This window comes from Leuciscus leuciscus (genome assembly GCF_965113295.1).
Source record: "Leuciscus leuciscus genome assembly, chromosome: 25".
Taxonomy (NCBI): Eukaryota; Metazoa; Chordata; class Actinopteri; order Cypriniformes; family Leuciscidae; genus Leuciscus; species Leuciscus leuciscus.
The window spans coordinates 8,176,953-8,199,947 of NC_138724.1; the positions used below are offsets into that span (position 1 = coordinate 8,176,953).

General features: G+C 38.4%; 2 protein-coding genes across 3 annotated transcripts in view; one reads left to right on the top strand and one right to left on the bottom strand.

Moving 5' to 3' along the window:
* Positions 1-4,479: 4,479 nt before the first annotated feature.
* irx5b (iroquois homeobox 5b) lies at positions 4,480-13,850 on the bottom strand. Its single transcript, XM_082159716.1, has 4 exons — positions 13,199-13,850; positions 8,982-9,256; positions 7,894-8,299; positions 4,480-7,088 (listed from the first exon to the last, which is right to left on the bottom strand). Exons 2-4 carry the CDS (start codon positions 9,201-9,203, stop codon positions 6,604-6,606), a joined length of 1,113 nt encoding a protein of 370 aa, XP_082015842.1. The 5' UTR covers positions 9,204-9,256; positions 13,199-13,850; the 3' UTR covers positions 4,480-6,603.
* Positions 9,379-22,995, top strand: part of LOC309490491 (uncharacterized protein) — a 99,837-nt gene continuing 86,220 nt past the window's right edge. For both annotated transcript variants that reach the window (XR_014202697.1, XM_082159703.1), the window contains exons 1-3: positions 9,379-11,404; positions 12,152-12,201; positions 18,881-19,219. Coding sequence is in view for 1 of the 2 variants with exons in the window: in XM_082159703.1 (XP_082015829.1) it covers positions 11,344-11,404; positions 12,152-12,201; positions 18,881-19,219 (450 nt within the window). In the remaining variant the exon portion in view is untranslated. The remainder of the gene's footprint in view (positions 11,405-12,151; positions 12,202-18,880; positions 19,220-22,995) is intronic.

The following is a 22,995-nucleotide window of genomic DNA, read 5'->3' on the forward strand; positions in this document are numbered from 1 at the left end:
ATTCAACCCAATGGTAGAAAAAGCAAAAGCGAACAACATAGGCAGTGCTAAGCCTGCAAACAATATTTGATTTCCAGAACGTTATAGTTTTTGGTTCGCAGGAACTTCTTTTTAAGGTTTGTTTTTGGTTAGCCATGCAGGAAAGTTCTCTTATAACAGAACATTAGTTTTTGGTTTGTAGACATTAGACTAACATTCTCCTAACGTTATCGTAACATTACTCTAACGTTCCCCAAAAATCATGATTAGGATATCTCCATAGTGAAATCTCAGTTGGCTAAACAGTGCTTCAACTTTAATAAATCATTAAAATATTAAAATGAATTGTTAAAATATTGGTGTCTGGGACACAGTGCTTTAAAAGGTTAGCCTAAAGGTGTGCTATGAATGAATAGTGCTTATAAACAGCTGTTGAAACCGTATTCTCACTTGAAACAGTATTCGTCATGTCACAAATTAACAAGCGGATAGCATCATGTTTGGTCACGGTGAAGTGTGTCCACACTGCTGACATATTTACCTATTGTAGCTTATCGACATTGTGTACATGAACACTCATAGTCAAAACTCGTCATTGGAGAAGCGCAAACGGTTTCGGTCAATGATTTTGGCTAAAATGGCTTCTTTTTTTTCTGGCTTCTGCTATTTTCAGTTGACTATAATGTTGGTGCATCTATAGAAATGAAGTTATTGAAGAAAAAAGATCATATCACAGAAATAGAAATACCATAGAGAGCTATTTTAAGTCAGACCAGTAAGCAACAAGCGTAGCGATGAGCTTAAATGTGTGCATTGCAATGCCTGGAAAACACCCTAGTAAAACTACTCCCTTTTTTTTCTTTCAGTTGTAGACATCTACTTCTGTAGCTCTCATTCAGAGTGGCTTTCAGTGAATAAAATACATAGCAAACGAGGAAAATTATGGCAAACACCTGTGCTGAATAAATTACTCTCCATGTCAACTAATAAGTGGCAGGACACTAGACAAAGGAGAGCAGGAAACCAATGAATACAAACTAAAAGTCCATGAAACCAAAACTAGGATAAAAAAATCAAATATCTGTGACAAATGCATTATAATAAAACACTAGGAGTGGTTCTGAATGTCATGTTTTCAGTTGTAGGTGGCATATGTATTTTATCTAAACAAATTTAGTCACAAATATTGTGTAGAACTTGACAAATCTGATTCCTTTATTCAGTTTTTTAGGAGACCTTTCTCTGGAAGCAAAGCCAGTCTTTGAGGTCGCCAGAGGTTCGTACGGTGACACGGCTCCTTTCTGCAATTCCTGTGTTTTCATGAATGCAGTATCTGGCAAAGTTGTCACAAGCCGGGTAACATCTCTCTGACGGCTTTCATACGCTTTTTGATTATTAATTCATTGCCGTTTCCTGCCTGGTTTGTTTGCTAAGTAGTCTCCCTAGGTGACTATAACTTGAATCGAGATGTTTGGAAAAGGCTGCCTCCATTCAATAATAATCCATCCATCTATTGCCTATAAGTAAAAAAGAAAAATTGCTATAATAAAAACAGCTTGGCTAATATTAAAATGGATGAGCCGCTGCTGGTAATACCTGCAACCTCAAATATATGTAAAACTTTTATCCGCACTATTTACTGTAAATCACCTAAAGCGCTCTCAGAATAGATAAAAATGTAATCATATATTTGTGTCTTTCCATTTGAGATGAAGGAATCCTTTCACTAGCGCAGTCTCGCTTTCTCAGACATTATTCAACTACAAAGCAAACCATATTCATCATTGTGTTTTAATCACATCAAAAAGAAATATAGTGCTACCCCAGGGTGCTGGCAGGAATATGGAGTCCTCCATGATGTTATTGTTTCCAGCACTGCCAAACAATCTCAAAAATTGACTTAGAATAAATGTATTTTTAATATGATAACTCAACCCTTGTGAATACAGAGGCACTCTGTCAATTGTTCTTGCTGAATGCGTTGCTTTACAGATGTAATGCGGGAGTGCTTGTGATATAGCGATATTAAACCTGCGAGCGCTGCCTTTCAAACTTTGTTCCGGCTTCCCGGATAACATTCTCTTTCCTTCAGCTTAACTAAATGCTCTAACAGATGAGATGAATGCATTAGTTTACAAAGTCAGTGTGTTGCAGCAAATGCTTCGTGTGTTCCTCGCGGTGTAAAGATGCGCGCTAATCTCATCTCAGATGCACTTTTCGTGCACTTTATATTAATGTGATTTCAGCTCAGTGCTGTTTAAAGAATATACCTACACGAAATAATGCAATCAGACAGAAAAGTACATATGAACTGATTATGAGTGGAGAAGACTGGGCTATTTGTCTCACATTGGGATCCTGTTAAAATTTCTCTGAGTAGCCTATCACCATAAGATTTAGATTTGCTTGATTTCTCTAGTGGTTTTTGTCCACACCCTGTTCAAAAGTGCATTAACTAGAATGATTTTGGGGAATTCTATCCTCCAGACATCATCATATCATAATATGTCAACACTTTATTCACTGTAAACTCAAATAAGTTGGCAAAACTCAAAACGTTTGAGGTAATCAGCTAAATAAATATTTTTTTTAAGTTAGGAAATTCAAAGGTTAAGTAAGCAGAACTGGCAGAATTTTATTTTGTTCTCATACATTTTAATTGCTCTTAACTTGAAGTATTTGTGTAAGTGAATTTGTATATGTTTAAATGCAGGGTAGATGATTTGTTCCAGAAACATTTTTTGTTATGCTGCTTGAAAGTCTCTTCATATCCTGATAACAATCACTAACTTAAGTGATCTAAATGTGTGTGTGTATATATATAATATATATATATATATATATATATATATATATATATATATATATATATATATATATATATATATATATATATATATATATATATATATATATCTCATCTGTGGAAGGCAAAGGACCATAAAATGTTCGTCCAATCATTGCATTCGAACCGAATGCAATGATTGGACGCACATTTTATGGTCCTACAGCTTCCACATATTTAAGTTTAGCTTATACTCAAGCCAATTAATTATTTTGAGCATTAGGGTTTACATGCTTTAAACCCTTACATGCTTTCATTATATTGTAGTCAAACTATATTTAAATTATTAACATGCTACTTTTATTCACAAGGCACTATTATGCTCAATTCAATTCACTTCACACACACACTAAACAATCAGAACTGGTATTCGTTCTGCCCGTTACAAACAGGGCGGATCGCTTCCTGTCTCCAGGTGTACTAAATTATTCACAGTCTTTGATGTAAATAACCAAACACACAAAGACAATGTGAGATGACATGTCTTAATTAGCCAATCATCCGTCAGCGCGCGAGGCTCTCATTGACTGTGGCACGCGTCGACGCGGGCGCGTGTGTGGTTTGTGGCGTTATTTGCGCGCGAGGACTGCAGTTGCTCAGGGACTCCGAGGCTCCTAATGATGCTTTCAATTAAAGACGAGCCCTGAGGCTGGAGCAGCTGTCAGTTTAAAACGCCTCCTCTCTGAGCCTCCTCAGCGTGCGGGACTGCTTGAGTCAATATTATTTTAGAGACTACCTCCCATCTATTATTAAGTCAATTGAGCCATCAGCGTAACTGGCCATTTTCAACCCTAAATGAAATCTATTTGCCAAAGGCCTGGAGGACTGTCAGTGTGTAATACAATCATACAGTGGAGGAGGGTGTGCTTGTTAGGAGAATGAATGATAACGGCAAGAATAATTCACCCTTAAATGGGAATCACGCTGTTAGTGCTTCTCAATGGTGTTGCTTCAGCACTCAGATATATAATATTGTGTATTATACAAAAAATGTCTTTAAAATCAAATAACCATGAACTGCATTCACCCAGCAATATGCAGAATTACTTACATGACATAGGCTGAATAGGTTCTTTAATAAATTAATACATTTTGAAGTTGTTTATCTTTTGAATTTCGAGGGTTTCCCGCCTTCACATAAAACGCATTGTGCTCAACACAAACCTGTTCATATGGTTGCAAGTTACTTACATTTTATATTTTACCATATTTATTTTTTGTTCATGGTTCTCAAAAAAGAAACATCACCTGTTTCCATCTGCATAATTGGACTACAGTATATAGCTTCAACCAAATGACAGATGAATTTGCCACAAATTGCTGATTTGATTGGAAAGTGTATCATTGACAACACATGACAATATGAGAATCATTTCTATTCTACGCACGATTATGGTTAAGTTGCATTTACATTCACATCATCTGTTCCCCTGCTGTTTGAGAACAGATCTGACCTACGACCCATTTTTGGGCCACGACCCACCAGTTGAGAACCACTCAATGAGACATAATGATTGGGAACGAGTTTAAATAAAGAGAAACATTTATCAATGCACCCCCCCCCCCCCCCCCCAAAAAAGTAAAACATTTAATAAATGCCAATCATGGTTTAACTCCAGAAGAGTTGGGTTCATCAACTGTTAGTATCTTCTCACTGCAGGACAACAGTCCCTCAGACCCCATTGATCGGCTCCAAATCAATGCTTTTAAAAGCCTTTAGTTAAGAGCAAAAGCGTGCATGCTTCAGAACGGCCCACCTGTATTGATTAAGAGTGGACGAGCTTTTCACAGATTTTCTCTCACTCTAGGACTGTCCACTATTCATAGACTGATATTTATGACACACTCTTAAAATTAGACCTTCCACATTTTTTTTTTTTTTTTTTGCAGAGGTGCCAAAGAAGAAACGTTTCTAAATAAAACCATTTATTTCTTTATGTGAAGAACATTTTTAAAAATCTAAAGAACCTTTTTCCACTCTTGTGCAGTGGAAGGATGCCATGTTAATGGGAACATCAATGTCATAAAGAACATTTATTTTTTAAGTGTAGGAATATTAGAAGATATTTCCACAAGAAAATTCAGTGCAAGTCTATCTTTGAGAGAGAAAACATTTCTACAAACTTGTTTTGTAGTAAAGTTATCAGATTTTTCTTGTCATATCCCTGAAAAAAAAATCCCTGATGTACAGTATCAGATGTTGATACCTTGCCAGTTGAAGGTTTTTTTTTTTTTTTTTTTTTTTTTACAAAGAACACATTACATGTTATTAAAACTGGAGATACATTGCCTCTGTATAAGAGCATGTTAAACAGCTGGCAATAACAGAGCTAGATGAAAGATGTATTAGAAGTAAGTGTATCAGCTGTGCGCTCAGAACCCATTTTACAGCAATTACTGGGGATATTTTGTGTTTCCACGTCTAGAAAGAGACCGAAAGAAAACTCATCTCTAGCTGCCCTAAAACCCCTTGTAAAGCAATGAAACGATAAAATGACTGCGTTGAATGTGACATTGGTCACAAGATGATTGGATAGTTTGGACGGAGCTTCTTCAGTTACAAAGCTTTGAATTCACTGAATTGTGAAATAGCATTGCGCCGAGTATAAATATACACCCTAACTTGGAATTTACTGGAGGGATTGGGGAGCTTTTCAAGTCCTTGCTGCCTCTTTTCATGGTTTTGTGTACAAAAGCGTTGTATTCCCCCTGTAAGCCGCGGGCCTGAGTCGCTTCTCTGATGTTTGTTGATGTCGGACTGCAGGAATGGGGAATCTGTGCTAATCCTGTCATTCTTGCAAAGAGTTTACTAAATTTTGAATTTACACATTTAATACCTTTTTAAAATGGTCTTTGAACATTTTTAGCCCCTCGCTCTTTCCGTATCGCAGGAAAAAAGCAACACACTTTTCATGAGAAGATGCTTTATGGAGCATAAATTTAATATCTCCTCCACTTAAGAGTACTGTCCCATAATCCCCCTGCTATAAATGTTGACTTGTGCTATTTAAATGTACAATTTATCCTGTGTATTATGCCTGCAGGAGGCCATGGTTACAGTTACTGAGTGTTTTCTTTGAGTCCATGTAGGTGTAGCACAGTTGAGAGCAAATCAGGAAGGCACTGCACACCATTCTGTGAAGAACAGATGATAGAATAATCCGTAAGGGGTCAGAATATGATGATGTGAAGAATAGCTTGGCTTCAAAAAGAAAGAAAAGAAAATGCAGCTACTAAATGTTCTTGACTGATATCTTCAGAGCAGAGACAGTCATGATAATGGACCTGATGCCAACCCTGTAGTTCCTCTTCTGTTCATATAAACACATATCTATTTCAAAATCTCTTCATAAAATGGGTGTGATTTATGTGTTTAAAGTTTCAAGAGAGCATATGCATACTTTACTAGGCACAAATAAAATACCACTGATGCATTAATATGCATTAGGAAATTTGCTTGAAAAAAGATCTTTCCCCTCGATATGACAAGATGGCACACGATCAAAGTTTGTAATGTGCAAAGATCCGTTAAAACAATAACTCAACTCATTTTAACAGCTGATTGAGATTACAAAAATCTTTTAAATTAGTACTTTGGCCTCTTGCACAAATATTTTACAATAGATATTTAAAGAAAAAGAATATTTCAATACCATTTCCTTTTTAAATATTAAAAAAGTTGTATGCTTTATCGGAGATTTTCATTTGCCGTTCGTCACACACTGAGAAATCCCGTTCAAACCAGAAATAATAGCTTTTAATAAATAGCTACACCAGCACTAAACATTCGGCCTCCTGTGCTGAAACGAGAGATCTTTGCTCATCTCCTGAGTCAGCTTGCTGTCCCTCGCTCTGTGTAACACAGTCTGGTTAATCCCGTTCAGAAGCGTTGAGTTTGACGCGGAGCCGAACGCGCCGTAGTTCGTGAATCCCGCGTAGAACGGAGACGTGTAGTAGAAACGTGTGGGGGGGAAGGGGCAGTGCGCGGGGGACCCGGCGGGCGACGACGCGTCGGCTCTCTTATCCGAGGTAGCGATTTCAGCGAGAGACCACAGTTTGGGTTTAGGGGTCGGGTTTGCAGGATGAATGACAGATGTGGCGTTGCAGTTTTCACTGAGGGCCGTCTTGGGTTCACTCAGCTCGTTTTGGGGAGAGGAGGTCGTGGGCACCGGAGACTCAGAGACTGTCCGATTCTCCTCTTCCTCACAGTCGATGATGACGCTCTCCGCCGCGTCGTCGCGATCTCCCGCGCGCTCGTCGTCAACTGCGATGGAATGACAAAAGGCGCGTGCGTTAATATTATAAATAACACAAAACAACAACAGATGCTCCTTTTTTCCCCGAATCAATCGAGTTATTAAAAATAGGCTACAATAAAAAGTATGTTTTAAATATTTTTTGTGAGACTTTAAAAGGGAGGTAAAGATTTATGTGAAGGCAAAAAACAAACAAACAAAAACACATGTAGGCCTAAAACTTGTCAGACAAAAAAAAGTGTAATTAAAATCTTTTTTTTTTTAAATAAAATATTGTGTTATTGTAGCCTATTTGTTATTGGCTACTAGGCATAGATATTCTATATGATTTGTTACTAAACGTTCGTCCGCCAAATGAAGACAATGTGGTTTAATCATACAGAGATTATTCTGTCATCGCGTGACAAGAAAAGAAGGAGAAGAAATAAAACAGGAAATTGTAGGCCTATATTACAGAGAACCCCTGTAGACCCTCATGACTGTTTTGTCAAGGTCATTATTGATTGATTTAAAAAAAAATAGATATTACAATTTTTTTCATGAAAAGGCACTAAATATTAAAAAGTATTATTCATGACTCACAAGTTCCAGAAGTTTATTATTACAATTATTGAAAATTATGATTAAGTTGCACTCATGTGTATTCATGCAATAATTGCATTTCATTTTTTAAACCAGAAAAAAGATTTCACCTTGTCATCTCATACAACCTTATTTGTCACTAACATATGTTCAAAAATTATATTAAATTTTTTATACGAAATATAATAACAATACAACCACGCGCACATAATAATGGTGGGAAATGAACACCTGAATCTTTGGTCGTCTGTGTTGTTTCGGCTGTTTTGAGCGGCTCATCGTCTTCATCGTTTTTCTCTAAATCAATACTGTCCTCCTCGTCTTCATCCTCACTCCTGTTCCGTGGCGTCCACGTCATCTTGTTCTCTTTCTTCAGTCTCCTCCGGGCGTTGGCGAACCAGGTGGACACCTGAGTGAGGGTCATTTTAGTGATGATGGCCAGCATGATCTTTTCGCCCTTGGTGGGATAAGGGTTTTTCCTGTGTTCGCTGAGCCAGGCCTTCAGGGTGGCGGTGGCGTCGCGCGTCGCGTTCTTCCGGTACGCGGGGTCTCCGAACGGGTACGCGCCCAGGGGACCGGCGTACGGGTGATAGCCGATGGAGCCCGGCATGCCTGGAGAAGACTCATATGGGGAGCCCTGGGCAATGAATTCATAAAGATTATAATAGAGGAGGAAAGCACAGCTATCTGTTTTCCATGATGATCTGTTTGTTTAGACTTTTCTTGTTAGGCTATACTGTTCAAATATGGCATGCAGGGAGCTTCTGGAATATTAACCGAACGTGATAAAAATGAACTTAATCACACTGAAAAGATTAGATTTACACAATGATCTAATGATGAGGCATGCTAATATGAAAGCTCCCCACGGGAAAAATAAATAAATAAATAAAACTAAATGAAAACAATTAATATTCCGAGGGATAGGATGTAAATTCCGCAATTAATGCACACTATTCGTTAACTATATTTGGAAGGGTTTTGTTTACTGCGTTCCCAATGAAAGTTTAAAGTGCAAAAACAAATGTAAGCTAATTAATTTACTTTAATAAAGGGTAAAAAAAAAAATAATAATTTTGGCGTCGTCCAAAAAACACTTTATAGACAGCTACATGTATAAGTGCAATACATATATAAAAAAAAAAAAGTGAAATCGACCTTTAATTAGTTTTATAATAGAATAGTTTTAATTAGCCTATAATAAAAAAGTTGTAACTGTAGGCACTGGAATGCATAATCATAATAAATATAAATAAACACTGATGAACTCCAGACTGCTGAAATATAGTCAAACATGGTCTTTATTGAAGTAAACTCACCCCGTATGAAGTGAAGGGGGCGGTGGACTCGGGACTGTACTGGAGGGAGTTGAAGAGTGCAGTGTTTGTGAAGGATGAGGACGCGTACGGGGCGAAAGCAGATCCGCTAGAGGACCGTCCCAGATCATCAGCCCGCGCTCCCGGGACCGCGCTGGGGCCGTACGGGGGACACGAGTACAGGGACAGCGAAGACTGGTACAAGTATCCCTGTGGAAACGCCATGACCAGATCACTGCCACAGTCTCCTCACGAGCCCGAGAGCCAGGACACTCATCCTATGAGCCATCGAAGGGGGAACAAATCAAAGATGCAAAGCTGATTGACTCCTGATATCAAGAACTTGAACGAGCAGTGAGAGTGTCTTCGGTAAACGGTGGAAGAGTCTCGAGGTCCGCGCGCTTCCTCAAGGAGAGGGAAAGAAAAGCTCAAGCTGAGTTTTCCCCTCTCTCTCTCTCTCTCTCTCTCTCTCTCTCTCTCTCTCTCTCTCTCTCTCTCTCTCTCTCTCTCTCGTTCACACACGCGTTCTTGCGTTTCTGTTTTAAATGTCCAATGCCTCAAGCGCAAGTTTGGTTGCTACGCATTTTTCAACATCTCACCATATAAAGTCAAAAACATGTGCAGTTCACACAGGACTGAAGCCGTTCGCTGTTAATATATATATTTTTAAACATCTATAAAGTAAACTTTCTTTTTTTATTATTATTATTTTATTTTTTTAGCACATGCCATAACAGGATAACATTCACCTTGTATAAACAGGTTTCGGGACACATGCGCACAGGGCGCAGCGGGGCTAAAGATGCACCGGGGTAAAAGGCTCCTTGATTTGATTTTCCTCTAAACCACTAGATGGCACACACACTTTCCCAAATACCCGCTTTTCAAGATGCTGATTCTGCGCTAATTTGATCTAATATTTTTGAAAATGTTGTAGATTTAACTAGCAAATTAAAAGCGCTAAAATTGACTATATTTTGAGACAAAAGTATTTTTTTTCAATAACGGAACAATCCTAAAGGTATTTTTGGGTAAAATGCGCCCCTGCTGTTGGGACAGACTGTTGCTGTCATGACATGACATTAGATTCAGATTCAGTGGGTCAATATCATGTATTATATAAATAAGTTGGGTATAATGAAATCATCATATTTAAAAATATGATATTAATCATATCAAATAATAAAATATGATTTAATGTTACTACTGTAAATCTAAATTAAATTATTATGGGATCTCATTCAATGCTTTCAGAATTGTTACTTTTTTAAATAATTTAGTTTTTGAATTTTTAAAATATATTTTATATTAACATATTTTGATGACAGTATATTTATTGAATAAAAATAAATTATTTTATTTATCAAAATAAACAGAAAATAGTGCAAACTTTGCTAAAGTGATTGTTTTGAACAAGTAGGCAATTAACATTATTAAAAACATATTATTTTAGCTAAAGTATTTGTATCAATTGGCTACTGTGTGTCTCTTGGCCCATACATGCTGGTTTCACCCCGTGTGTCTGTGGAGTAAAAGGCCCACGTTACAATCTCATATATTTATAAGATTTTTAAATTAAATAAACCACTTTTATGATCTATTTTCACACAAAATCTGTTGCTCAATAAATGTTCAATACAAACATATAATTATATATTTTGTTCTGTAATCATACAAAGGTGAGCCTTTAGCCCAGTTGTACCCTGATGGCCCATTCTGCTGCGCCAACTGGTTTTGAAATCACTATATGTGAACGGTTCCGATTAATAATAAAAATCGGCAAAAAAAAAAGAAAAAAAAGAAAAAAAAAGCTGTTCTGATCCATTTCAGTGCGTTCCGTCGAACTGTTCTTGGACGCGATTACTTTTCCCGTGTGAACGCATCTAGAGCATGCTATTATATAGCCTAGTATTATATACGGTTGGTCACAAAATTCGGTGTAACACCGGCAATGAGAAAAAAATAGAAATCATTTCACTATGCAAACTCGCTTTGTAAGTCATATTCTGGAGTGCGCATCTAATGTTATTTACACTGTCTGGAAGCAACGCGCCGCCGCCGCCAAACAACAGGCTATAGGCCTACCGCTAATAAACATGTCTTTCCTGGAGCCCTTTCGAAAGCGCTCACTCTTCTAGTTATATTCGCTGCCTCCCTGCAGTGCCGCTGTGTTGTTATGAACGAAGCGTCGCGCGTTCGGTGTGTCGCGTCGCGTCGCGTTGAGTTGAGTAGAGGACGCAGGTGAGGTAATCCTCTGAGCGCGAGATCCTCTGACATCATGCGCTCAGGAATCCCTGCACTATTAACATGACTTCCACGAACCCGACTGAGGCAGACCGGGAATGTTACGACCTCTCGACCGAAGATGGAGGAACACCTGATTCTCAAACCACACACGAGCGAGCTGAGACAGCCTGCTGGAACAGGTAAAGAGCACCTGAAACCGCTCCTTACAGTGGTGGTCGGCCAGGGTGTTATTATAGACATCTTCTCTTATCTAGACACCTCTCAACACTACATAAAGGTATCGCTTGAATTCATTGAACAATGTAAACATGCAGAGAGGTGACTAATCTCATTTGCGAGCTCTATTAATAGACTCAAGCGCTTAATGCAGCACTGCTCTGTGTCTGAAGCCTATAAAGCAGGGTTTCATTAAAGTATAATTCATGCATAAAGCCCTTTATAATGCATTATAGTTCCATAAATAATTGTAACCACAAATTCTTAACTATTTATGGTTACAATAATGCATTATAACACTTGACATACCACTTGAAACTGGGTGTTGATGCATTTACTCATTCATGAGAACATACAACTGATTATAGTGTGTATACGAATGCATTCTAGTTACTCACACACACACACACACACACACACACACACACACACACACACACACACACACACACACACACACACACACACACACACACACACACACACACACACACACAAAAGAGAGAGAGAGCATTGCCATAATCATTTAAATGCCTGATAAAGTAAGACTGGAATAGCTGTAGATCAGTTAACCTGCTAAATACTTTCTCTGTTGGAACATTTAAACATTTTATTATTCCCAAATGTGTTTATTTTACACTGACACTCAGCAGTTTTAATCTTGTTTTTAATTTAATTTATTTAATTTTTTTAAATCAATTTTTATCTAGATGCCAGTTCCATGGACCAACAAAGACCTGCTTTTGCAGTCGAGGAAAAGGTAAGCTCAACAGACACAAGAATTGACAAGATAGTCTAAAAAAATGTCAAGTATAGTGTGCAATATGCAATTATATGCACATTTACACTATATATAGCATAACACATGCTCCTCTTTCCAACACCACAACCTCTGGCTTGAGTTTGTTTTGCAGCCCCAAACCATTCGACGGCTGAGAACCTCTAAAATGTTACGCTTATCATTCATTTGAAACATCTCTCCCCGAAACGTGTTATATATGATTTACCTGCAGAGATCCACGGTTTTCTGAACTTTTAAAACAACCATTTCCTGAAAGTAAATGTGAAAACCTACATGAAATGAAACCTACACTGAAAAGAAGGCCAAGAAAGGTAAAAAAATATGCTTCACGTAGTAACATCCAAATTAATTGAATTATTTAAAAGTGCAAAATATGATTTAATATGATTCAAACGTACTATATCGGGTTAGACCAACACAAGTATAATGGATCAGATCAGGTAGAAATAGCTGCGCATTTTCACTTTTTACACTGTATAATCGTTTGTCTCGGAAGGTGATACTTTTATTCAGAAGGAGTCAATAACTCCAGTGGCTATAAATGAACATTGATTGAGGATTATGGTGCATGAATAATGCTCTCTTTCCACAAACATTATCAGATTTGATGCATCACAGTCAGTTTTATGGTGACATGACTTCATTAAGCAGTTGTTTGCTCATAAAGATGGATACAGTCTGTTGAATGTTATCTTATATTCTTTTCATGGCTGTGGATACAGTGTTATATACACTAAATAAAAATAAGTTTGTCCTAACAATGATATATATAAATATACGGTTGAGTAAAAAAAACCTAAAGTGTTAAAAAGTCAACCTGTCCCTGTAGCCGAGTGAGTAATAGTGCCAGTTTTAGACAAACTTTGCTCAAGCTGTGTTATAAATATCTGTGTTCACCAATTGCTTGTTAATGCTGAATTCCTTTTCCCATTCTTCAGGGAATTCCTCAGCTTACCTGAGCTTTAATACTAGCAAAGATTAGCCCTGTCCTGCTTGTTTCTGTATGCCCTGGACGTTGATCCTGTAAGGTAGTTGTTGTTTGGGGACTCGTGTCATTTCCGCTGCTGGCTGAATGAGCCCTTGTTCCTCGCTGTGCTTTGAGCCCAGGTGGACTCTGTGGCTTTGAGCTTCGTAGTGTTCAGGCGCTGTTGTGGATATCACGTATCTGTAGATGGAAATGAACACTGGATTAACTGAAGTGTCCACAGCAGCTGCAGACTGGACATTGTGACACATTTTTTTCAGAGCCTTGTCATCATGGAATAACAACGGGTCTAATTTCTCTGTTTATTGCTCACTGCTTTAATAAGCTTTAGAACGTTTTTTTATTTTTTATTTTAAATGTGTTTATTTACTTATTCAAGAAATGTTCCCGAGTTTAGTAGAAGTTAAGCTCGTCTGCAACCAGTGTCGGGGAAAGTTCATTTTAAAAGTAATGTGTTAAAATATTGTTTTTCACCCTAAAAAAGTAACTAATTCCATTACTTAGTTACTTTGTATGGAAAGTAATGCCTTACGTTACATTTGCGTTACTTTTTCATAAAGTAACATAAAAAAGGACACAGGAGAAGAAAGATCAACACATTACTTCAGCAATAAAAAAAGAAAATAAACAAATGTGATGCTTATCTAAGTCATCTTTGCTGATTGGCATGATTGAATTGGATCATCGAAGGTCAGCATCAAAGACATTGGTTAATAAAGTGAGATTAAATGCATAAAGTATATTTGTGTCATTTAACATATTTAATTGTTAAAGGTTTGCGTAATATTTTGAGGTTGCATCTCACTGTTTTTATTAGTTTTGAGGAATACTGAATCTGTTTTGTGCAAGTGAGATGAGTAAATGCATGTTCACATTTGGGGCCAGATTTACTAACATCTTGCTCCAGCGCGAACCAGTGAAAAGACACGCGGTGGAAAATTAGCGCTGTAAAGGCGTGGACAGGATTATTTTTGGGGAGCTGTCAAGACGATTCATGGGAAAACAAAGCAACGTTGCTTATTTGAAAAAGTAACTCAGATATTATGTTGTAAATTTAAAAGTGATGCTCTACTCTACTAGCTACTCAAAATAAAGTAATCTGATTACACAACTCACATTACTTGTAAAGTGTTACCCCAACACTGTCTGTGATGTCCAGTACTACAGAAAATAATTTAGTTTTGTACCTCAGTTTGTAAAACAGCCACAACTGCACTTAAAATAGATGCCTATGTGTCAGGATATTCTGGAGTGTTTAAAAGCAGAAATGGGCAGCTTATATTTTTTGTTAAAGTGCTTATATTAATTCTTCCATTAAAAATGTGATCTTAAATTGATCCTTTAGCAATGGGACTACAGATGAATATCTAGTCAGGTGTTACCTGTGTAATTCACACAGGCCCCATTCTTCTTCTTTTGCGCATCAAAAGTTAAGGTCCCTTTACCTTGAGTCCGAAATACTCATCCGAAATTTCGCACGTTAAAAAATAAATAGGACCTCATGTTGTGTCAATCACGTTTACACACTGCCTCCGGAACTTTCGTCCGTCATAAAAAAATTTGGATCGGGTTCGATTTTTCTGTGTTTTTTGCATCCGTAGCAAGCATTTTGAGAGGTGTTTTGACAATTCAGAGCCACCGAATGACAAAAAAACCAATACAAAAATTTCTGACCGTGTTCAAGGACCTTTAGACGTTGCATGGTCATGACAGGAGTTGAACTTTAATGTACTGTAATTTTAGACAGACAAGGTTAGCTAGCAATTTTCTCATGTCAACATGAATAAGTCATGTGGTTATCCTGTGGTCGCACAAAGCAATGTTTGGTCTACATTTCATTCAGATAGATATCCTGTTATCCCAACACTGAATCTTCAGATTAATTAGATTCCTGTCAAATTTAACAGTGGGATTACTTCATTGCACAAGTATTCAGAAACATCAAATGCTTTACATTTTCTTCAGTCCAAGACGAATCAGTCATTGTCCAGACAGGGCCAAAGTACAAGCGGCCACATGCACACAGCGTTACTTAATTAATTGCAAAAGGCTTGGATTACACATCCGACCATTATGTATTGGAAAACAATTCCTAGCCAGTTACCAATCCGTGTGTAATGAATACCCATTGGACCTGACTGTTTAAACCAACTTGAATGGGGGGACATTTTACTGAGACATTCTTGTCTAATGAAAGACATGACATGCCAGTGGAAATGGAGGCAAGAACAGCTGTGACATGTGGAAAGCATGCTGGGATATTTTAATGTGACGTCTCATTGAAGGAAGCTACAGCACTTGTCTGGTTGATTTCCAGTTTTTAGGTTCTGGCATGTGGGAAAAATCTAAAACATTTTGGATGAGGGTTTTGTTTCACATGGAATGAATGTGCAAATAAAAATTGAACTAATTTTTTACAAAAAAAGTAAATCGTTACAGGCCTCAACACGAAGTGTAGCACTGAAATATAAATGGCCACCCCTGAGGTCTTAATGAACATGACCGCTGCTATAAATGACACAAAGTCCACTGGGATTTCTCTTTCCAAATGAAGTGTAGTGGAGGTTGAGTGTGGACTGAAGTCTGACAGATGAACTGTGGTTAATGGCCACTTCCAGAGAGGTCTCATCTCCACTGGGCCGTGCACACGCATCAGCAGGTGACTAAAACAGCCACTGCACTTGTCAAACTGTCACATTACTGGCTAATGAAGAGTAATCATGCCGGCGTTGAGTGAAATGTTATTCCTCAGCTAAAGGGTATTTGTGCTTGTCAACCCGTTTTAGATTAGCACAAAAAACGGCACATGATGCTGTTATGGTGACGATAAGAGGAAGTTAGTGCGGTAATGTTTGTTTAATGATGGTTTGGTGTGACTTGAGCAATAAATATGCCAGAATGGGTAACAGGGTTGCAGATTTTAGATTGAATTAAGCTGCAGTATCACTCAGTAGAGGCTAGACAGTTTGCTACCAAATGTTGGTTTGTACTGATAAACAAACAAACTCTGGTGCGATTGCTCTGTTAGTGCGGTTCATTTGAATAAGTGTGAACTCTGCCATCCAAACCCTGGTGTGCACCAAACAAGCGGACACAGGGTGAGTTCACACTTGTTGTTCAGTTCGCTTGTTTCGTTTGGTCCTGGTCTGCTTGGCGTTCACCTTGACATTTTAACACCGAACTTAACGATGCCGAACCTAAAGACATAGGGATATGATCACAACCTAAATGTTTTCATGACTGTAACACAATGACGTGTATGACACATATTGCCTATTTTGAGATGAAACTTACTGAACATCCAAAACAGTGCTGTGTTCAGGGCTAAATGCGCTCATTGTTTGTGCGTAGCTACATATTGTGTCTTAACCAGCTGAGAACTCATGAAGAGCTTATAAAATGTGTAAAGGAGTCAAAACAGCGGCAGGAATCCCTCGTCACACAAATGAAGATCTGCGAGGAGACGCGGTTCTGATCCTGTACTGAACTGTGATTGGCAACATCACGACGAGATAAAAACAGGTTTGCTCGAGCATTCTGTCCTTTTTAGTGTCACATCTTGTGACATCATGTCCTGTTTTTGGTTTGTTTACATGTCTTTGGTCCATGTTGCGTTCCATAGTTCATTCCGACCGCACCAGGGTTCGTTTTAATGATGTAAAGTTCGGGAGGAACATGTTCAAATTACCTTGGAAAGGTAATTTGAACATGTTCCTCCCGAACTTTACATCATATATATATATATATATACATGTACATAGCCGACTCACCTATGTTCCTGGACAGTTTTCTGCATCCCTCCACCACCCCGTCTCCTCACTCTCGCCTGGTTTCTATCCCAGCCAGGGATACGGGTTCGGGGTTCTCTGGGTACTCTGGGTTCGGGTCAAATACTGAGCTCGGAGCCTCCCCTCGGACAGCACGCCAAACACACTTACTCTTTAATCTGATTATTTGTATGTGTGAACACATCCACAGATGCACATTTTCAGGGGTCTCTGTCCCCTTACAAATGAACGAAACACGGACCAAAGACATGTAAACGAACCAAAAACAGGACATGATGTCACAAGATGCGACCCTAAAAAGGACAGAATGCTCGAGCAAACCTGTTTTTTCTAATCACAATCTCGATGTTGCCCATCACAGTTCAGTACAGGCGTCAGAACCGCGTCTCCTCACAGCAGATCTGTGTAACCGAGGAATTTTCTAAACTGGTCAAAATACCTATGTATGATGCATCATGATGTTCAGTAAGTTCCATTGCAAATTACACGTCATAAAATACTTTTTTTGTATCTTTCGTTTGGTGTTAAAAATGTCAGTGTGAATGTTAAGTGAAAAAGGACTAAATGTCAAAATCTTTTTCTTGTTCTCTTGGTCCGGACCAAAAGAACCAAGATAACCGAACTATGGTGCTTTCACACCTGCCTCATTTAGTTCGGTTGAATCGCACTAGAGTTCGTTTTCCCCGTTGGTGCGGTTCGTTTGGGCGGGTGTGAATGCGGCAATCGCACTCGGGTGCGCACCAAAAGCAGACCAAACAAGCGTACCGAGACCTCCTGGAAGAGGTGATCTCGGTACGCTTTCAAACAAACTCTGGAGTGGTTCGTTTGTGGTGAGAACGTGATCCGACCTCGAACAGAACCAACTGCCAAAGAACTGAGCATTTTTGGACTAAACCAGTTGCCGTAGTCAGCTGCACTGTGCATTATAGGATGAGGAGAAATGTTTGTTGACAGTTTGCACTTTAAGCATGGCAGCTCGCGGACAAACTTGGAGTTGTGAGGAGGTGCGGAGCCTGATAGAAATGATTAACATTATTTTCGAGCTGCATCCTCGCTTCATTCTCAAATATTATTGTTTGTCTAAAGTGGTGTAGACAAACTATATGATAAAATATGACCAAGGATACAATCCACCCACGCAGTCGTCTCTCCATAGTAAACAGCGGCGTGTTGTCTGCCGGATTTTCCACCTCTTTGTTTACTTCCGGGATATCTGTTGGAATTTTCCCGCACGTTAATTCTGACCAATCGAAGTGCAGTTATGGAAGTGTGTTCAAGACACATCTGGCCAACGAGTGATGTGGATGTTATCACGTGACTGCATTTTAGTTCGTTTTATCAACTCATAAACTGATTCGGACCAGAGCGATCAGTGTCCGGACCAAATTAACCAAACTACAGATGTAAAAGCACCCTAAAAGAGTGAACACACTATATATAATATAGAATATTATAATTGGGCCTTTATTGCTTTCAAAACGTCATGGAAGACATTGTACATTGGAATGTGCAATTAACTGTTTTAAGGCAGGACCCTATTTGTTAAGTGGACACATTAAAAATAACCAATCCAATTATCCAATAAAATGGCAAAACTTATAAAAATGTAGATCGTAATTGTAGAGGTTGGTTGGTTATAATTAGTTGGTTAGTAATTAATAGGCACATTTTTCAGGTCACCTGACCAAACATTTTCTACAGTTTGTGAGCAGCCCTTACTTGAACTGTAGGCCAGTGATTTATAACATGGAAATGAACTTCATATTGACATTTAATTAAATGGCGTATCATGTAAATAATTTGATATACTTTTTGGAAGAACTGACAGATCTAAAAATGCATGTGTTCTTTTCTGTATTTTTAGGAGTCTGAGTTTTCGACGCATGAGTTCACTCCATCGTCTTCGCACACTTTAGGATCAGAGCAGCACATTTGTGAGTTAAAACATGTGACCCGAGACAGACTAGAGCCAGACCTCGAGACCTCCGTTCCAGCACCAGCTCTGGCCTTCACGGATGAGTCCACAGCCAGTCAAAGCCACAGTCACGGGCACGATCCTACTGAACAAGAAGCTGAACAGATCCTGAAGAACGAGGGGTTTGATCAGGAAGGACTAAAGCAAGATCCTGAGAATCGCATGACACAGAGAAGATATGATCTCGAGGAAGGAACGCCAGCTGTGGTGGTGACCCAACCAGATGAGGTGAGTGGAGACCAGAACGTCTTACACAACAGGAACACTTCATCTTGTGTCCTTGGCCCTGTTTACACCTGGTGTCAAGATGTGTTTTGGTCGATCGGATCACAAGTAGACGAGGGAGACTCATTCCCGTTTATACCTGTATTTGAATCCGTCTCTTTTGTCCACTTTCAACCACTTCTGTCCTGATTTCTTCGAGGTTAGGGATAATGGACGGGTAAATGTATGGTTTTTCAGAACTTTCGGTCTAATGGACAAAAAAAGCTCACGCAATTTACATATGAACGCGACCAGAGAGGACGGGAAACACATGGAGAGCATCAGCTTTAGTTTCTGCTCTGAGAGCCGCAAGACCAGCCGAACGCTGTGAGTGTGTGTTAGAAATCATGAATGATGAGAGAACATTGTGATTGGTAAATTTTTCATCTTTAAACTAAACTTGAGTCTCCAGCCGACACAGTTTAAATCCCGTCTGACTAGAGTGCTTCCCATAATGTTCACGCGTTAGGTCAGTAGGTCACCTCTGAAAGTGGTCCAAAGTGGACAAGCTCAAAACGTTTTAGACCCCGGTTACACATTTTTAACATCGTCCACTTGTGATCTGATCGACCAAAAGGCATCTTAATACCAGGTGTAAATAGGGATCGGTAACACTTTATTTTACAGTGTCCTTGTTACATACACTATGTTACATGTACTTACCGTAGTAATAAGATTAAATGATGCATAATTACATGCAATTAACCCTAAACCAAAACCTAACCCTACCCTAACCCTATAGTAAGTACATGTTGTTAATTATTATTACTCAGTACTTAAATATATAATTACACTGTAACAATGACACCTTGAAATAAAGTGTAACCCAGGGCTCTTGTCACAGTGAAATTAATAATTTAAGTACCTGGTAATATTAATTAACAACATGTACTTACTATAGGGTTTGGGTTTGCTTTAGTTTGCATAATTTAAGTTATTACTGTGTTAACTACATGTAACTTGTAACAAGGTCACTGTAAAATAAAGTGTTACTGACTATTGCATGTTTCCTCTGTGCAACACAAACGTAAAGGTGTAGAAGAATGTTCAAACTGCTTTGTTTAATACACTGAACTGAATAGTGACCACAACTCTCTAGCAAGATCAAGATTTTGGGAAAACAACTTCAATTTTAGCCTAGGCTATTTAAAAAAATGCTATATCATAAGTTTTAGAACAATAATGCACAGGTTGTAATAAATAAATGAATAAATAAAGCCGTTGCAATTATGAAGAGAAAATAGGTCATCACAAACATTATGCTTATATATATTATTATCATCTGATAACCACACCAGAAATGTCCATTAACAACAAACTGAACAAATGACACCTGACTGTACTTAATAGATTACTTTATATTGTGTTTATTTCTGCGATTAGTATTAATATTTAGTGTGAATCTTCTGTGTTTTCCTCCTCAGTCTCTTTGTTCTGCTGTGTACAGTCGAGTCTCGCTCTCACATACAGTGTTTGTTCTTTGTGTAAATGTTATCTCTGATCATGCAGTGCTTTTTATCTCACAAATGAAACAGTTCTCATGATAAGGTCTACATTTCTTTCATTTTATGCATGCAAATTATTAATTTACTTCTTAGATGGGTGCTGGTTTTACAGCTGTGGTTGTACCAAGATTTCACTCAGACTACTGGAAGTTCATGGAAAGCCGTACTTACAAGCTTTGAACATTTTAAGAGAACAAGAATAAATAAATAAATAAAGGTTATTTCTTCGCCACTAACAAGACCAAACCAAAAATAATATTTATAACAGGCTTCTGAAACACTTCCCATCCTTCATTGATCAGGGAGCTAAAAGTCAGAATTAAACCAAATTCTGCTTAATTATTTTTCTTCTTTAATCTAATGCTATTTTAGTAGCCCAATGGAAATACGTATTTAAAAAAGTGTTTAGATTTCTTTCTTTTTCTGTAAAATAAACTGAATCTGATTTTAATGCGCACTCCAGATCTTAGTTTAAACATTATTGTCCATATTCTTCCAAATGTTTATCTCAAAATCCAAACATTTTAATAATTTTCCACCGCCTCTCATGCCGTTCCAAACCCATGTGTAACAGTTCTGTTTAGTTTCAGTGTGTTTTAGATCGGTTCTCCCTGTTCTCAGTGTTCTTGATCCTTGTTTTTTTTCCTATCGTTTTGGTAGTTAATAATTTCCACACATGTTTTGTTTTCCATTGATTACTCTCCATATGTATTTAAACCCTTAGTTCTTTACCTTGCGATAACATTAAGTTGTAAGTGTGCAGTTCTTCTGCGTTCCTAGTGTTTATTATTGTTCCTAGTGTCTTGATTTCACTGCCACAAACCCCTGACAGTGTGCTTTCCCTTTTCTGGTGGAATACAAAACAAGATATTTGAAGAACGTTGGAAACCAAACAACATTCAACCCCATTGACTTCCATTGTATCTAAAACCCACTGCTCAGGATATCTCCTTTCAGTCCCACTAAAGTGTCTTTAACTAATATATGTACTAGTCCACTATGTAACATTTAAATTGGTCATTTTATACAGTGCACTTACTGTGTACATACAGGTTTTTACACTGAACTTATATAAAAAAAAATAAAAAATACCTGCACGTAATTACAGCTGTGATTAATTTATGTAATTACATCTATAATTACACTGTTGAGCCTTCCTTTACCTTTTAACCCTCTCTTAAACCCACCTATACCGGATCCTCCTCAATAGCAGCAATTCAACATCAACACCATAAGTACCTAACAATTATTATTATTATTGTGTAAGCACATAGTAGTTAAAGACACCTAATGTAAAGTGAGACAGCACGTTTTTGAAAGGACATGAGGTGAACATGACAGAATCCCTTTAATTTTCACTGATGTTATGAATCCCTCAATCCCTCCCTTTTCGACCCCTCCCGTCCAAACGCTTGACTCGTTCTGCTAAGTATAGCCCAGTTTGACAATCCAATCAATTCCCCAATGGATAAAATCCCACTGTTCAATGTTCAGAAATACATCTGTAGTACCTAATAACATAATGTGCCCTTTTGGGTTTATTATTATTTTTTCTTCCAGCACAAACGCACATGTGCATTGGCTCTCACACACACACACACACACACACACACACACACACACACACACACACACACACACACACACACACACACACACACACACACACACACACACACACACACACACACACACACACACACACACACACACACACACACACCTGTTAGTGTGAGTGCGCTGGCCTGACGGAGCAGTAATGATATCTACTTTGAAGGGTGAGCTGGATGGGCTGCACATCTAAAGTGCCCCTGGGGGAGCCAATAGATAAATCAGTTTAAGCCCTGGACCCCATTTAAAAAGGCTTTGGCAGGTTAATGTGATATCCACTCCAATACATTATACCAGCCTCTCATTCAGGTAAATAGGCACTTACTCTGGCCTGACCCACACTCTCTGCTATCCAATTGTGTTTATTTCATTAGCTCATCCGTACAGAGTTTCCAATGACACAGGATTTCAATTGATCCTGGGCTGAAAATGATGGCTGGCATCAGGTGGCTCTGATGCGTTTAGGAAATAGAAGGTGTCTGATGTGCAATGACTTATGGGTGACGCTCAAGTGGCTCTGTGGTGATGCGGATGGATTTGGATCAGGCTGGTGTGTAGGTTTGGATTTTCGTGGCATTCCTGTGGGTGATTGTCAACAGGGTTTGAAATTAACCCCCGCCAACC

Excerpts from the sequence above, each read along its gene's own strand:
- irx5b (XM_082159716.1), bottom strand. The coding sequence starts at position 9,203 with ATGGCGTTTCCACAGGGATACTTGTACCAGTCTTCGCTGTCCCTGTAC. Across the intron at positions 8,300-8,981 it reads CCCCCTTCACTTCATACGGG|GGCTCCCCATATGAGTCTTC; the intron begins GTGAGTTTACTT and ends TTCATTGCCCAG. Across the intron at positions 7,089-7,893 it reads ACAGACGACCAAAGATTCAG|TTGACGACGAGCGCGCGGGA; the intron begins GTGTTCATTTCC and ends ATTCCATCGCAG.